This window comes from Sceloporus occidentalis, unplaced genomic scaffold, assembly GCF_023333645.1.
Source record: "Sceloporus occidentalis isolate IW3139 unplaced genomic scaffold, rSceOcc1.0.p SCAF_23, whole genome shotgun sequence".
Lineage (NCBI taxonomy): Eukaryota > Metazoa > Chordata > Lepidosauria > Squamata > Phrynosomatidae > Sceloporus > Sceloporus occidentalis.
Window position 1 is genome coordinate 4,166,784 of NW_028317003.1, and position 18,199 is coordinate 4,184,982.

At 38.0% G+C, this 18,199-nt stretch overlaps 1 protein-coding gene across 1 annotated transcript in view; it reads left to right on the forward strand.

The window, feature by feature from the left end:
* The first annotated feature begins 5,443 nt into the window (after nt 1-5,443).
* LOC149300711 (large ribosomal subunit protein uL3m-like) overlaps nt 5,444-18,199 on the forward strand; it is a 45,903-nt gene continuing 33,147 nt past the window's right edge. Inside the window, exons 1-6 of the mRNA XM_089484764.1 lie at nt 5,444-5,523; nt 6,199-6,380; nt 7,143-7,234; nt 11,245-11,343; nt 13,100-13,199; nt 15,707-15,767. Of these exons, the coding sequence (XP_089340890.1) occupies nt 5,444-5,523; nt 6,199-6,380; nt 7,143-7,234; nt 11,245-11,343; nt 13,100-13,199; nt 15,707-15,767 (614 nt within the window). The remainder of the gene's footprint in view (nt 5,524-6,198; nt 6,381-7,142; nt 7,235-11,244; nt 11,344-13,099; nt 13,200-15,706; nt 15,768-18,199) is intronic.

The window sequence follows — 18,199 nt, forward strand, 5'->3', positions numbered from 1 at the left end:
TGGCATATATATTTGTATATTAGACTTGTGTATTCGGGTTTGAACGAATTGCAAATACAAAGCCCCAAAAATAAGACAAGTCATCCATGAATCAGGTGAAAAGTAAGCAAAAAGCTCAGAATTTTCATCAGAAATTTGTGGGCCCGCATTCACTCGTTCTCACGCTCGCTAAATGTTTCCTTACCTTCTCTGCCAACCACTTCTACATCTTTTTTTCTGCATCTTCTGTCTTCTCCCTTTCCTTCTCTCTTCATATTCTATCTACACTTTTTGTCCGCATCTCAGAAAGCAAAACCAGACAGTGCTTGTGGCGACGTCCTCTCAACCATCCTCCAATCAGGGGAAAGGATATTACCTAAACAGCCATAATTTTGCCCTCACTTGAACTCAGGGCAATATGGCGGTGCTTGCTGTGACGGCATCTTAGCGGACGTTCCCTCAAGGTAATGTCCGCAGAGATGCGGACAATGATAACATTTTGAGGATGATGAAGAAGAACAAATAGATGCAGAAGAAGATGCAGAAGTGGTCGGCAGAGGAGGTAGGGAAACATTTAGAGAGTGTTAGAGAGTGAATGAGAATGTGAGAGTGAGTGAGAGTGAATGTGGGCCCCAGGCAACAAATTTTGTTCCCGAATTGAAAATGCCCCAAAATGAAAAATTTGTCAGAATCATTTTTGGCCCATTTGCACATCTAATATATAACTGTGTATATACACCACTCAGTCATAACATTATGACCACTGATAGGTGAAGTGAATATCACTGCATCCTGGTGCCATGGGCATCTACGTAATGTAAAAGAAAACATGATTTCTCAGACCAGGCCACCTTCTTCCATGGTCCAGTTCTTATGTTTACGTGCCCATTGTAGGTGCTTTCGGAAGTGGACAGGGGTCAGCATGGGCACCCCAACTAGTCTGCAGCTACGCAGCCCCATACGCAACAAACTGCGATGCACTGTGTATTCTGACACTTTTCTATCAGAACCAGCATTAACTTTTTCAGCAATTTGAGCTACAGTAGCTCGTTTGTTGGATTTGACCATAAGGCCCAGCATTTGCCCCCAGACGTGCATCAATGAGCCTTGGCCGACCATGACCCTCTCGCTGGTTGATCGATTTCCCTTCCTTGGACCACTTTTAATAGGTACTGACCACTGCAGACTGGGAACACCCCACAAGGGCTGCAGTTTTGGTGATGTGGCCCAGTCATCTAGCCATCACAATTTGGCCCTTGTCAAAGTTGCTCAGATCCTTACGCTTCCCAATTTTTCTCATGTATGCTTACACAGCTCTGGGCCACTATTATGTATACCATTCTAATAAACAACTTGAGATATAAAAGTATAACATTTCATGGCCTATAAGAGAAGCTCCAGTTATGGCAGCTGATTAACAGGCTTCATGGCTGGTACGATCCCTAGTCAGGAGGTGGTGTTCTGCTCTGCCCTCTGCCTGCCCAGATCCTCTCACTTTCCTACCCACCTGCCATGCCCCTTCCCCTTAAAGCCAGCCCTACCACTCCTGGTCCTCTCTCAGCCCATTCAGTCTCTCAATTTTTCTGCCCTATAAAAGACTTAACTTCAGAACAGACTTCCTTCTCATAAAAAAAGCTATAGATATATACCCTGTCCAGCCCCCACAATTGGTGCAATGGAAACCAGTCGTTCTAAGCCAATTTTAACATAATGACATTTTGATTTATAAAAATTCACACCATTTGGAACTGGATTTTACAATTTACATTTTCTAATTTCAATAGATGGAAAAAAAAATATGTACTCTTATCCTGCAACACTCAATCCACCCCCAAATATCACAGTCTTTTTTTAAAAGGGTAAAATGTCAATAAAAAGAACCAATGCATGCATTCAACATGACTTCTTTAATTAATGATTGATGAACACAGTAGCACTTTAACAGATGAACTTGGCTGTAACAGGCGGTGAAGCTTAAAATACACAGCTATCATATTGTGTACCAGTTACTTTGCACACTCTGTCTGCAGGATACATATGCCTCACTGGCCTACTTTGTAAAAAGATTATCATCTTTGGAAAGAATTATAATAGACACAAATGAATTAAGATGAAGCTGAAGAACGTACCATACTTTTCACTGCAGTTCTAAAGCAGTCTTTCATGATGTTAAGAGTTACTGATGTGTGAAGTATTTATAGTTAAATATGCAGAGGGTTGCCTGCTTCCAGAAGCTTCCACCTACTCTTTTGTAACCAAAATCAGTCTAGAGAACACCATTTATTTTGCTGTTTAATGCCCAACCCCTTCCCAGAAGCAATTATTTAATTTTATATAATTTATATTAACTGCACATAGCAGCTTTAAATGGGGCGGACAAGTGGTTGCAGGGGTCGCCAGGGCACCCTAGAGTTGCAACCCCTTTGTAATATAATTACAGCAGTGATTGGGACCGCTGCAGCTGGCTCCTGGAAGACAAAGGGAGACCAGCAGAAACCAACTGGATGCATTTCTGTGCATTTGATGGCTCAAGGAGCCAATCACATGCCTGTTCCCAATTACAATGTCTATCAACATTGCTGGGGGAAGTGATGGCTGCCTCTCCGTGCTTCACAGTAATCATGAGTGTGGCAGGACGCTCTGTACCCCGACTGGGTACTCTCACCAAACGTTGTGTGTATAGGCAGGCTTGTTTAAGGGAAGCGTATATAAGCTCACTGGCCACTTTATTAGGTACACCTGTTCAATTGCTTGTTAACACAAATAGATAATCAGCCAATCACATGGCTGCAACTCAATGCATTTAGACATGTAGACGTGGTCAAGACCACTTGCGGAAGTTCAAACCAAGCATCAGAATGGGAAAGGAAGGGGATTTATGTCACTTTGAACGTGGCATGGTTGTTGGTGCCAGACAGACGGGTCTGAATATTTCAGAAACTGCTGATCTACTGGGATTTTCATGTACAACCATCTCTAGGGTTTACAGAGAACGTTCCGAAAAATAGAAAATATCCAGTGAGCGGCAGTTGTGTGGACGAAAAAGAATGACGGCAGTTTTGAAGGCAAAAGGGGGTCCAACCCTGGTACTAGCAATGTGTACCTAATAATGTGGCCAGGCCAGTGTATGTATAGGCAGGTGCGCAAAGGCAATGTTAATGTGTGTGTATGGACAGGTGTGTATAAAGGCAGTGTATATGTGTGTGTATGGGCGGGCATATGTATGGCAGTGTATATGTGTGAATATGGGCAGTTGTGTGTGTAAGGTCAGTGCAAATGTGTGTGTATAGGCAGGTGTGTAAAGGCAGCGTATATGCGTGTATAGGCAGGTGTGTAAGCATAGTCTATATGTGTGTGTATATGGGCAGTGTTAATATGTGTATATAGGTAATGTATATATGTGTGCATGGGCAGGCGTGTGTAAGGGTAGTGTATATGTGTATAAGGGCAGGTGTGTGTTTATGGGCAGGTGTGTGTTTTTAAGGCCTGGCTGTAATCAGCGTTTCCTGTGCGCTCTCCAATGTTGTTTTGTATTTTTCATTTAATCTTACTGGTGGTTAGGAGTTTGGCCATCCCCATAGGGTACATAGTAGTGTGATCACTTAAGTGCATTTTGGATGAGTAACGTTGTTCATTTGCTTGTAGTCTGGGGCACTGACTTGGTATGTACACACTGTGTACAGAACCGTCATTCTAAAAAAGATATGCATTTGAAATATTTTCACTTTTACCACTTTAAAATGCAGAGATGATCCATTCCATTATAACAACTGGACACTGTAGACTTTTAATCACCTTATTTTAATGTATGAGCATATACATGTATGAGCACTAAATGGCCGGCTAAAAAAGAGCTTAGGAAGCGATCAAAGATGGCTGTATCTTCCCAGAAATTACAGCATTTAAGTTTTAAAATACCAGTATTTGAAATATGCTAGGTTGTCTAGTTTCAGAAACACATGGTTTGATGTGGTGAGTTGAACTTTGCCACTTCAAAGATGTCCCAAGTAACACATGGGCACATGATGACCAGATGTCAAAATTCCAAAAGAGAAAATGCACACCTGCCAAATTGTCTTTTAGCCCCCAACAAAGCTATGCATGAGTGGTATCACTGTACTCAGCAGATGATGCTGAACACACATTGGCTTGTTGTTTGGCAGTGACATGTACCAGGAGCTGTAAATTCACACCTAAAATAAAATGTGTGTGAAAAACAAACACAAAATAATTACCACCACAAAATTGACAATGGCTGGTGGTAGAATAAGTGCATGGAAAGAGTTTAGTTGCTAGCATTTGAAATACGTTTTCAAAATACATTCAAAAATATATAGTTTGATGGGGTAAATTGAACTGACCGTGTTGAAAGATGACCCAAATAAGACATGGAGGCAGGATGACCAGCTTAAAAAATGGTTTTGAAATAGCAATGTGCTACTTGTACTTATGGCCCTATAGTTCGTAAAAATAAAAAGCAAAAAAGCATAAAAACAGTATTTATAATTCTTTCTAAACACAGGGCAGACAGAAAAATCGAATAAAAGCAGAAAATAGTTTTTTTTAAAAAATTATTATTATTTTTTTAAATAAATTAGATTATATGAAATCAAAAAAATATACTTTGTGTGGGTTCAGTTAATTAGAAGAAAATTGCTAAACAGCAACACTCCAAAAAATGTTAAAACAGCCAATGTCACAGAGTGCCACGATCAGTGACAGTCTTGTCACTGATCGTTTCCAGCTTTGTTGAAACCCTAATACAGCAGACCATTAGATGTTTGAATAAGGTCAGGTAATTAAGAGGAAATGGGCTCCTATTTGTCATTTTGAGTTTAAGTGAAAGGCGCGCAAACTGTACTCACCAGGATGGCTGTAGGCTTTGCTTAGATCACCGTGATGAGGAGATTCTGGGAACCATGAAAACACATTTAAGCAAAACATGTATTGAGTGTTACATTTTGTGCTACCCGTGGTGTCTGCTGTACCCGGTAGTGGGTTTCTCCTCGTGTGGTAGAATGAACATTTCGATTCCACCGGGCTATGTAATATAGTGGACGCATCACATTGCTATACATTATGCACTATGACGTTATAAATGGCAATAGCGAAACATGCAATAATCTTGTCACTGGGCATTATGGATATGTGTGTGTATACATATATATATAATATACACTTTACGCAATAAACGATCACAGAAAACCTAACTAAAGAGCTCAACCAGGACAACGCAATTCTCAGCGCTGAGTAAACGTCCGAGTCTCCGGCTGTCAGATGTAAGTGGAACCTTTGTTCTACATACTGTGCAGTCCGGGGGTAGAATTGGAGGCGGAACAGGAAGAAGCTGGTGACATTCCCATGCTTGGGCAGAGGACGTGTCTGTTGCCCTAGAATATAGGCAGATCAAATCGAAACTGTGACATAAAGATAATTATCACAGTTAAACGGCGCTCGGGTGACAATGGCAGCGGGCTTAAGCTGGAGGCTGCTATCGGCCGCGCGGTGTAAACTTGTGAATAGAGGCTGTGCTGCAACGGACAGGTAGAATGCTTTATGTTGTACCTGCACTGCAGAGAGAACTGATTCAAAATGAACTGCACACTTAATGCACAATGCACATATTATATCATATATATATATATATATATATATATATATATATATATATATATATCTTAGTAGTCAGAAGTACTTGAGATTTGTAATACAGTCCTTGTACATGGGACTTATTTGCCAGTGTGGTTTTCTTTTATTTAAAAGGACATATTCTGGGTTTAAAAAAAAAAAAAAAGTGATTCTGATGTAAAGTTTGATAGATAATTTTGTCCCTATAGCAACCAAAAAGTGGTTCTGCTGGTTGGAGCATTCCATTGCTATGGTGATAGGACCACTTCACCAACTTTGCCGTAGCATCACTTTATCTAGTAGCATCAGCAATCTAGTATTATTAATGTTAACGGTACTTCAACAGATTCAGTGGGAGTTTACAATGAGATTATAAATAAAAATAAGTAATAATAATAAAATAATATGTTACAGAGACAGAAGGCTTGCTAGAGCTTCTGATCTGAAGCATGTGTAATAATTATGGATTTAGCATATTTGTATTCTGCCGTTTTTCCCTGGAAAAAAAAAATCCGCCTTGTGCATAGTGTTACTTTGTAGCGTGTTTTTTACCAGTTAAATAGATTTTTTTTTTGTCCTTTCCACCTGCAGTAGAGCATCCTGTGTGGTGTTAGTGAGAAGCATTCAGACAAGCACCTGGTGGGATGAACATCTTTCAGAAGAAAATAAGGAGTTTTTAAAGCGGCTAACTGCAGAGGAATACAAAAAGCAAACCGAAAGCAAATTATGTCCTCTGAAAGATGAGCCCTGGCCTATAAAGCCGTGGGAACCTGGTAAGAAGAAAGGGGTTCCGACATTATTAAATATATTTATATTGAATGCATTTTTGGAGCTGTTTGAACTACCTTCCATAAATGCCGCCTAACCTTAGTTTACAGAATGGGTGCCAGATGGGCATATTTCTAAATCAAACAATTTTAATAGCAAGTGGAGTGTTACGTCATAGAATTGTGTATAAGATAATGTGCCAAATATTCAATTAAACCTGCCTTGGTTTCAAGCTGCTGTAAGCTGCCGATGAGTCGGAAGTCATGTTGAACTATGCAATTAACCAAGGGAAGGCACGTAGCACTCTCCATCCCGAGGGTAGAGAGGAAGAGTATTTAAATGGGACAGGGTTGCTTAAGCCTTTTCTCCATCCCTTTGATTGCAGCTAAGCAACTAGTCATGGGATATTCCTCATATTAATGGTATTTCAGATTTCTCCCCTTTTGTAAAGGTACTGCTTTTGCTGGTAGAAGCTGCATTTGAGAGGGTCAGGTGAATAGAAAAAAAACTTCTGTCCTAGAGCTAATGTCCAAGATAGTTTTGCCACAAGTTCCTGCACTTTTAAAACAATTTTGTGAATAATTCAGTAAACATGGAAGTTTCAGGTTAGTTGTGTTAAGAATTTGAACTGAATTCACTGTGCATTATTAAAGGACCACCCGGCTGAGTTTCTCCTGAAAGAATAACCGAGTTGGAGTTGGTTCCATAGTAGGATAATTTACCTTTTCATCATGATATAAGCCTATTTTTAATGTTCTATTCTCCAGGTTCCAACAGGGTTGGTTTAATAGCAGTGAAGCTGGGGATGATGCCATTATGGACTAAATCCGGTGAAAGACATGCTGTCACAATGCTTCAAGTACGTTATCTGTTTCCATTTGTGCTTTTCAAATGAAGGGTTGTTTTTGTATTTTTAATTAAATCCTTAGAGTGTATGATGATGTCATTAAAAATGCTAAGAGAACTTGAACAGCTGGTTTTTGCTGTCAACTTGTGGAAAGTAATAAAAGCCAGACAGGCCATCGTGCCTCAAATGGAGTGAGAAATATCTAAAACAGTAAGAATGGCAAAAAGTGATCACATTTCAAAGTAGGAAAATGGATAAAGCGGTATGGGCACTATGAGTCAAAATGGATTCTTGTTATTGGGCTGTAGAACAAGATTTGGAGCCATAAAAACTTTTTGGCCCCGAGCGCAATAGGCCTGTGAGGTCCTAAAAGCTTGGCAACTGCAGTTTGTTTCTGAAGGCTTATTGGTATATAAAGGCTTAGCACTGCAGTAAAAGATGCAAGGAGACTTCGAAAAAAGGACAATTTGTAAAATTACGATGGCCACAGTAACTGCATGTATATATCCTTTAGCCAAACAGAGGAGGTAGTGCATTCACCAAAGATTATTACTGGAGGTGTTTTTGGCACATTTCAATAGAACATGGCTATATTGTTTGGGTTTGAGAGCTTTGTATTCGTCTTAAATTATTATTGTCTATTCAATTTCTTATTTCTTCTTCTGATTTATTTGATTGACTACATCTGGTGTTTTTTTCTCTTTAAGAAACTTTAACTATTTACTCGCAAAAGTATGGGAACTTTTAGGTTTGAGTTGGCCATGTGCAGTGAATGGGAAAGTATTTGAAGGGCTGTTTAGGGATGATATTCAAGAATTCATTGGGAAGAACAGTATTATTAGCAAAAATCCGCATGGTTTTATGAAACATAGGTCCTGTCAAACTAATTTAATTGCATTCTATGAAGAAGTAAGTGGAAGTGTAGATCAGGGTGTTGCAGTGGATGTAATTTACTTGGATTTTGCCAAGGCGTTTGACACGGTTCCACAAAATAGGTTAGTATTTAAACTGAAGGAAATTGGTCTAGATGCAAATTCTTGTTCTTGGGTAGAACATTGGCTTAGAGATAGAGAACAGAGAGTTGTTATAAATGGTAAATTTGTCCCTCAGGGTTCTGTTCTGGGACCAATTTTATTCAACATATATTTCCCTCATTTGTGATTTCACTATGTAGTGCTGTATGCAGAAGAATTCTTCTCTATTGCACTAGTTCATTATGTATATGGTGCCTTGTGGTGGCGATACAAATAGAGAGCATTGCAAACAAACCACAGCTCATTAACTACTGAAATGTACAGGCCTTCTTGGTTCTTAGAAATTACTGTGTTTTAGTCCCTTTGTTTCTTTCTGTAATAGTATGGTAACTTTTACAAGGATTTTGAGGATTGACATGAAGTGTTTATCTCAGTTTTGGGAGCAATTCTTTCTCTCAGGTGATTCATGTTCTTGAAGATTGAACAAGATGTGTGTGCGTTAGATCAGCACGCAGGCGGTAAAGTGAGAGACTAAACACAATTTGCTGTTTATTGGCTGATTCTTTTTTTTACATCATTCAGAACACAAATCCTACTAAGAGAACATGAGAGAGAAACTGTGCCCTGATAACCTGCTATAAAAACAAGTTAGCGCATGAGCGTTGTCATTCTCTACCAATACAAACTGACGCCGCACACAATTTGTGTGTCATTAATACTAAAATTGCATCTTTGCGTGTCAAAATCTAAAGGTTCTGTTTCACCTATTCTACTGAGTTTATCACTTTTCTAACTAAACGCACCATTACAACATCGTCGTTAGCACTGTTGAACTCCTGAACCTTTCCAAGAAATAATTGTTGACTAATGTAAAATTGTGTTGTTCCTAATTTTTGCCATTACACTTATTCGTCTTGTCACACAAAAGCAAGCACCAGTAGGTTGTTGCCATAGAAACACTCCCTAATAGTTTATTTTTATGAGAATAAAACTTTCAGATGAAAAAAATAGAATGACCTAGCTGCTAATGTTTATTTGATGAACATGCTGGAGAACTAATTAATGTCTACGTTGAACAGCAACACAACTTTTACCATAATTTAATGCATTGTAGTTGGTGGTTTTTACAATAAGTGTAATAGTTTTAAGATGCATTTGGTGTAGAATTATGGGTTTATATTACCTCAGGGAGACTGTGTTTTAGGGCATAACAATTTCCATCATTTACCCACATTAGCAAAGTTACCAGTCACCTTCTGCTAATTTAAAAGAGAAATTTAATGAAGAGCAAATAATCATACCAGTTCCTAGAACAGGAACTTCAGATCTCCCAGTTTAACCATAAAGTGCATAAATAATTCATGTATATTTCTTTCTTTCATACTATTGCATATGTTAGGCGTTCTCTGCTAAAATGTACGATTTCGGAAAGTGATAGACCCTAATATAAGATGTTGACCTTTTCGTTGTTTGTAAGTAAGTGTTATGAGAATAGATATTACTGTGCTTTTTTTTTTTTTTTTTTAACCAATATGTTGTATTTCTGCCCTCATCAGACTGACCGTTAGTGGCTTGCAAACACTTTAGTCATACATACAATATTTAGGGGTTCTTGTCCATTGGCACTAATACATTGTCATTTATGACAGGAGCATAGTTAATCTTTTAATCTTTGATTTTTAATGGCTTTTCTTTCAAGTCTCCCAACAGTCAGTCAAGTTAGAGTCATTTCACTAATCGCTGGATCCGATATAATATAAGTATTTTCTAGTGCAGGCAAATGAATGTTCATGTTTGAGCGCGTGACTTGGTCAACACGGTTAAGTTACTGGTTGACTTAGCTTTGCCAGTTAAGCAAATGCTTCTAATCTAGCTTGTGGTGGATAAAGATCTGCCCATCTAATTTGTGAAACCTTTCCCGTCAGAAGACCTGGGAATGCCTTTTGTTGTGCTTATGTTCATGGGTGTTTATGGAAAGGCATGGATCATTATTTCTTCATGGCCAAGTTCCTTTATCTCCCTGTACAAAAAATATCAGTACTTATTATTCCTCATTAAATCTATAGAGTTGAAATACATTACATTTAATTGTACAAATGTATGTTGCATTTTAATACTGCTGAATTAGTGTTAAATATATACAATATATACATGTTCATTAGGTTTTAAATTAAAACCATGTGAACTTAAGTCTAATTTTATTTGCTCAGATCTCAGAAAATTCTGTTGTGATTTGATTAAAAAATATGATTTTAATGGTTCAAGGTCACATTTGGTTTAATCTAAAAAAACAATGACAGCTCATCAGAGCAACGTTGCCACCTATCTCTAGAACTTATTTCACAAAAGTTTGCCACGTTATTTAGTTACAGTGGGCATGCTTTTCCACATTGCTGCATTTTTATTTAGGTTTATTTTGGCTTGTTTCATTAGTTCAATACGCCACGTAATCAAACATACAATATTCAGGTATTTATTGCCCTCCCTAGTAAACTAGCAAAATAATTTACTAGATTTGGATCCCTTGGTAAACAATAAAGCCTGATTTGTGCTAGCTCTGCCCAAAAATGAATCTGATAAATGATGGAACTTTTGATCAGATTGAAGTAGTCATCACAAAAACGGTTCAAAGCCACACAATGCTATGTTTGAAATCCATTCCTGAACACCTCAAGAAAACAATGAGATGTGTACCCTTTTCCAGACTAATGCATAGGTGTCACACTTCTAAGGCTCTAGGCGCTATCAAACCACTTTCAAAGCTAAGTGGAGTTACTGCAGCGTCCCACTGTTGCTGGCCTGCATCTACTTTGCTTAGGGTGGTGGGAGTTGCATTACAGTATAAACTGATGGGCACCGTTACCCAGCCTAAAAGCTTGGTTTAAAAAATCTCCATTGGCCGTTGAGATGTCCCTGTCTTGTATTACCTGCATCTCTGACTGCCGTCGATCCAAAGATTCACCTTTTCAGATCCTACCTGCTCTGAGCTTTGCTGTGACATCATACAATATTGTTATGTCATTTTAATTTTAATACTTTCTCTTAAAGGTGCAAGATTGCCATGTTATTAAATACACGCCTAAGGAAGAGTTCGATGGAAAAACAGCAGCGCTTACTGTAGGCGGAAAAAATGCATCACCCTTTTACGTACGTATTTTATTCCTTTTGATGTCTAAAGTGTTTTGTTTTGTTTTTAAATGTGATTAATGATTAAATTCTCTAATTTTAGTACCATGATCATAATTTGATTGAATGAGAAACTCGTTCACTTCTGTCAGTCGGTAGTGCCGGTTTTCTGTATATGTGTGAATCCTCACCATCACATTGAAAGATGGGAGTTTTCTGTGGGACTTGAAGGCCTTAAATATTAATGTTTTGGGGACAGTCACATATAAAACATGCTCACTTGACTGTTCCTGTAATAGCCTGAGGACAGATTACGACAAATCAATATACCAAATGCTTAGAATTTTAAGGCAGTCTAAACCAAGTCCATTGGTTCATGAATTCTGCTGGCCTCTAGGTGGACAACCTGTCATAAAGCAGTAATGTATAGTATTCCTTCTCTACAAACACCATCAGTTCTACTTTTTAAATCGACCATTCCTGGCAAACGTGTACTGCACTGTTTTGTTAAGGGAACAGTTGTCGCAACAAATTAGCACACACACTCTCAGTAACATATTCACATACATACACACACACACACACTGTAACATTCAAATACACATATTAACACACACAAAAACAACATATTTTCATACACATACCAACACACAGTAACATACTTACACATAAGTATGTAGTAACATTAACACACCTCCTGTAACATATTTACACTCACAGTAACATACCTGTACATACTTACACACACAATTTTCTTTTAACCTATACATTTGTTGGCTCAGAACAGCTCTTCTACTTACTGCTCCCTCTCAATCCTCACATGAGGCTTGCATCTGTCTCTGGAAAATGACGTCTTACTCGCACTCAAACTCGGTGCAGTAAGGTAGCGCAGTATGCACGGTCAAGGGGATGGGGCTCAGTGGTTGTGGCTTCGGGGACTCCCCTACCAAACCCTAAGCGCCAGGAAGAGAGTTCTTGTTGCCATGGTGACCTGGAGTTTGTAGTGCCCAGGGTTTTAATCAACATTGTGGAGACATCCAAAATTTAAATAAATTCTTCATGTAACTGAAATTACATTTTTTTATTAGAATGTCTATTTGGCTTTCACAGAAAGTGGCCTATATTAGCTCCCAATATGTGACACGAGCCTCGAGATGTGTTTTACTCTCTTAGTTGAGAGGGTCTTATATTTCCTTTTAAGTGCCCTTTCCTTATAAATGGGATTACCCAAGTGTGACACCACAGTCAAGTCTCTAAATTGCTTCCTGAGAGACTGGAATTGGAAAGAGACGAGTCCTTCCTCCAGTGGCTCCTTATCCAGCTGCACAATTTGAACTGTAATTAGATATCTGCAAGAATTGGATCTCATGTCCCTAAATGCATGTCTCCAAACAGTTTGTGTGCCGAGACATCAGTAAAATGGGCATAGGGTGATCTGGGGGTAAGAAGGAACTTGTCCTCACTTAAATATACAAATTGTTTATTTTAATCAGTATACCTTGCTTTAACGCTAATATATGTACAATTTGGGAAAGACGTCCGCTTGGACAAATATTAAAGAGGGCAATTTAACAGTAAGGAATATGCTATTTAAAATGATTTTAAATATTTGTATATTTTCTTATGGTAAAATGTACGTGTAATTTACGTTACCCTGATCTTGTTTTGGAACACATGCCTCTTTTATATGTCTCTTCTCCAGTAAATGGTTGATGTAGTATGAATACATTTATTTAGTTATTGCCTGATCTTAAATATTAATTTCCTTGTATGGCAGAAATCAGAATCTGTGTTAGAATTGTACCGTGAAGCTGGAGTTCCCCCAAAACAGAAAATCAGCGTATTCAAAGTGTCCGATAATGCAATCATCAAACCAGGTAATACAACAAGCCCCTTTTTTTTTCGGCCATTTTGACCTAGAATCAAAATCCTATCAGATGGTTTATCCCTGTTACGTTTAAACACTGAGCAGCATCATGGAAAGATTTCAATTTTTATTCAGCTGGTCAGCGAACCAAACTGAAATCACAACTGGGAAAGGCTGCATCTATATGTATTATTCCCTCCTGAGTACTGGGATTAAGGAAGCGTGTTGTAAAATGTACATTGATTGCATCTGCACACACATTATGTTCACAGGTTCAGTTCCCATGAAGATTTGCTCACGGTTTGTAATATCCCAGACAGAAGGCATGGATTACAAGACGATAGCGTTCTTTAACCAGTTCTGTGCCCTAGAACTATGCATTGCCCTCTCTTAAAGCATTCAGATAACTTAACTTGTCACATGCAATCACTTAAATGAATACATAGATATTCCCTATCCTTTCAACATTGTGATTAGACCTGTAAGCAAAAAAAAATCTGATTTATTTCTACATTTACTTGTTTCACATGTCACAGTATACTACTTTGTAGAATGAATCTACATTGGTATTTTTGCCATTACACAAGATTGATTGCTATCCTGCCGATCTTTTTTTAAATGACGTAGAATACATTTTTGTGGCTTAATTCACCAAGTGTGTTAACTCAACACTCCCTGGCCCAAGGTATAGCGCCTAATAAGTGTGTGACATGTTGGTACAACTGACCTACACATGGTAATTCTGCATTAATAATTAAATATGTAAATACCAAGCCTTCCGTATGGTCAGACCAGTGGATTAGTGGTCATTAGCTTGGCGGAAGGTTAAAACAAAAACGATGGAGCAATTTATGCGTAATACATATATTTATTTAATATATATAACAAGTGAAATAAACAAAATATTGTATGTTCTATGTAGATACATTGCAGTCCACATGAGATACAAGTATTTAGAAAATCTGTTATTAGCACTTATGGACTGTAGTTAAAGAGGATCAGTCACTTTCCAAAACCCTATACCCTTACTTTTGCTTAATATATTCAAATTAGAACACCGCGTTATGTGTTTATCTGTGGAAGTTGTCACCGTAACTTCTTGTTCTCCTTATTTGAACAATTATTCTTCCTCAGTAAGTTATAGCTGTCCTTTTGGTGCATCCTGATAAATTCTGATAGCCTTAGACAAGAAAGTGAAGCAAAAAAAACGTTATTAATTCATAATGCAAGTATTGCCATCATCTGCCACAGGACTACACTGAAGTAAAGCTGTTAGTTACTTCCCATTACACTGACTGAAAAACAAAAAAGCACAAGTTATATTTGCTTTTAGTGAATTCACTTAATGATGCTAAAAGTAGTTGGCAGCTCCTCTATAAGGAGGTAAATGTTTAGGGTTGATAGTTTGATGTGTTTAATGTCTGCATAAGGATCCTAATTATTAATCACCTGGAGCGGGTTACAGTATTGGGCTTTATACAACAACAGGGGAGTTTGCAGGAGCGTCTAAACTATACATCGTGAAGAGTCAACCCAATGTTCTTTTGCTGCAGGGAGACCTTGACCAGCCCTGTTTAATATATAGTTAAATCGGTAAGACCCACCAAAGTCTCCTTACCCATTGAATTGTGTTATACAGGGCCAGCTCAGCCCTTCATGCTGGAGAAATCTGCCAGTCTTGGCCCTTCATGATGTATAATGCAGTAAAGTAACTGAAAACACAACTATTCTGGAATCTCTTATGACCCTCATTGTGTACTAAGCACGTTTAAGTAGTAGCCTCACCTGTTGGCAGCGCTGCTCACTATCAGGGCTACCATTTGTAATTTGTATTCTTAATGCTATAACACACACACAACAAATTCCCATATAGTGACAAGTTCTAAAAAGCCAAAGCCCAGATTTTTTTCCACAATTTCAAATAAGTTCTCGTGGGATTACCACCGAGACACAAGCCGCAGTATCTGTCCGTTTGCCATTTTCATTTGATTTTGGCCAGCTATAATACAAAATTAGTATTAGTAACAAGATCGTGTCACATATTTTTCAATCTCCCATGAGAAGGCCTTTATCATAAACATCTGTTTGCTTTTGCTTCTTTTCGATAACTCTGTCCAGTTTTTTTTTTCTTTTCTTTTCTTCTATGTAAACAAAACATTTTCCACACCTGTATACATATGGAAGCAGAAGCATCTTTATTATCAAAGTGAGAGGAGGTGTCCTGTGACCAACTCTGTGGAATTTAAAATTCTACTGCATAGTTTGAAAAGTGGTGTTATCACCATAGCAACCGATAGAATGGTCCAATCAGCCCGAACTTCCTGTTCATTTCTATAGTTATAAGACCACTTTTCTTAGTTCAGTTCCCATCTGAACAGGTAACAATTTGCAGACACAAATAGCCCTATACTGTGTTTCCCATAAATATATAAATGTAAAAAGGCAGACATCCATTTCTTGTGAATTTAAAATTTACACACCTTTTTGTCTGACTTCAGATGTTTTTCCTTTTACTAGGAACACCTCTTTATGCTGCACACTTCCGCCCTGGGCAGTTTGTGGATGTCACCGCCAAAACGTAAGTCGCTTTTTCCTATTACTGCTCGATTTTCTTTGCAATATAAGCTTCTTCTGAGGGCGTATTGATCCATCTTTGATTGTTGCCCAGGCAACCCTCTATTCAAAGACATATTTAAACCCTAAATCCTTGCAAGAATCTATAAAGGTGCTTTTAACTCCCTGCAGAAATTGTACTTTATATTCCCTTCGAAATACATGGACTTGGGAAATACTTTGTCGGAACGAATGATCGAACAAATGCAGAAATCATACATAAAGCGTATGAAGGGAGATTCCATGTAAATGTATAGTCACCCCCTCTATAGCAAACATTGGCACTTCAATAATTTAATATATCTTTCATTTTGTATTGTCTTTTGCATGTATTAGTACATTTTTTGTTTTTAATATCATCCTTAATAATAAATAAATGTTTTTAAAATGTATGAATTGCAAATACCAGAAACAATCATTGATTTGGAATGTGAGTCTTCATATATTGATAAGCACCATTGTATTTCCTGCTATATGATTTAGATACATATTGTAATAGTTTGCATGAGTTTGAATTACTTGTATAAAAATGTCTATTTCCGTCTTGAGTCAAAAGGTTGTATTATTTTTAGCCTATTTTCAAATGTCACTGCTTACTGAATACTCCTTGCAAAATCATCCTACCTAGATGAAAATGGTGAAAAATCCCTAAATCCACAATGTATTATGAAGGGCCATCCCTGCATAATACATATTTCAATCAGTGAGACGTCTTTCAAAGAAGTCTCGCTGTCTTTAAACATTCTTTATATGGAACTACCCACGCTGTTCCTGCAGCAGAAGCTCACTTGGGTTGGCCCTTCATAACGGGCACAGCATTTTAATGCCAGCAGCCACTAAATGATGTTCACTGGGTAGTGAGGATGGCCAGTGTGTACCTGCTTAATAATGTAACGAGAAGAAACTGCAGCTCCCCTGTCAGTAACTAAAATCCCATTGAGTTTTCTTGGTGAGCTCTAAAGTTTATAGTTATGTCATATGTGTGTGTTTGTTTGTATACACGTATATAGGGGTTGACAAATTTGGTTGGATCAAGAAGCTAGCCGTAAAAAAGATATTTTTCCAATCACGGTTGCTAAATACCTTAACACTATACAGTAACAAACAGACATAGCTAGCTTCATATGCTCACAAAGACAAACGCTTTACAGTCACACACGCTAACATTATGGGCTCATGCTAACACACTACATTAATAAACACACAATCTAACACTTTATGCTGAGATACACTCACACTAATGCCATAAAATAACACACACAGCAATACACTTGTGCACGCTAACACCACACTCTTACACATTTGCATACATTATCCGAAGTTGGTCACCCCCCCCCCCCCCCCCACTTGGCCAGACCTGGTACACCAGACGTACCTCCTGAGTGCCGGGAGGTGATTCCTTGTTGCCACAACGACCTGGCGCCCAAGGTTTGTCGAGCCCTGATGTATATTAGAAAATATAAGACAAGCTATATGTCTATGTATACATCACCACTAAATCATCACACAGCTACGTAGTCACCCAAATCATGCCTCCAGTAAGCTGCAACATACTGAAAATGCTACCATGTTTTACAGTTCATAATAAATTTAGCTTTTTGTCTTCATTTTTGTTTACCTGATTTACTTTTATCATTCAATTATTTACGCTCAGGACATGATGGCATTTATTAACCTCTTCAGAGCCAGACACACACCGTATGCAATGTTCATATAAACAGTTAAGTGTAGAATTTTTTTTGATAATGCAATTACAAATGCAAATTGTAACCATGACTGACATGTATATAAGTACAACATAAGTGCTTTAGATGGAAGAGTGGAGACAAGGTCTTCTCCATTTATTAATGAGAACATTTTTCAGGCTCACTTGGAATATTCTTAGCTTCGTGCTGTTTCCTTGATTATTGTCCCACGAATCTTACAAGGATGAGAGCACCAGTAAGCAGAATTCGGTGATTGATTGACTCTGGCAGATCATTTCTATTTTATGAAGGAATTCAGGCTCACCAAGCCAGCATTCAGAGCTTTTTTTATTTTTTATATATAAATGCAATGTAAAGATGGCAGCGAGTACACAAGGTCTCCTTGGGGATTAAATCACTTTAAATAATTTTATAAAGGAATTAGCGTCTCATCAAATGTTTTAAAAATATTTTAAATTGTAAACCAATCAATGATAGAAAAACCTCTCAGTTTTCACCAAATGCATCTTCTGCTGTACTGAGCATTAACCTTGCACCAAGATCTGCAGGGAGCTCTGATTGGTGGCTCTAATCCCGTTTGGTGATTGTGATTGTGTATAGGGGGAAGTATTGTGTAACCCTTCATGCTGCGTTCCCTGTGCCTCTAGATTTGTTCTTGGTAGGTACGTTTGTCATTTAAAAAAAAGTAAGG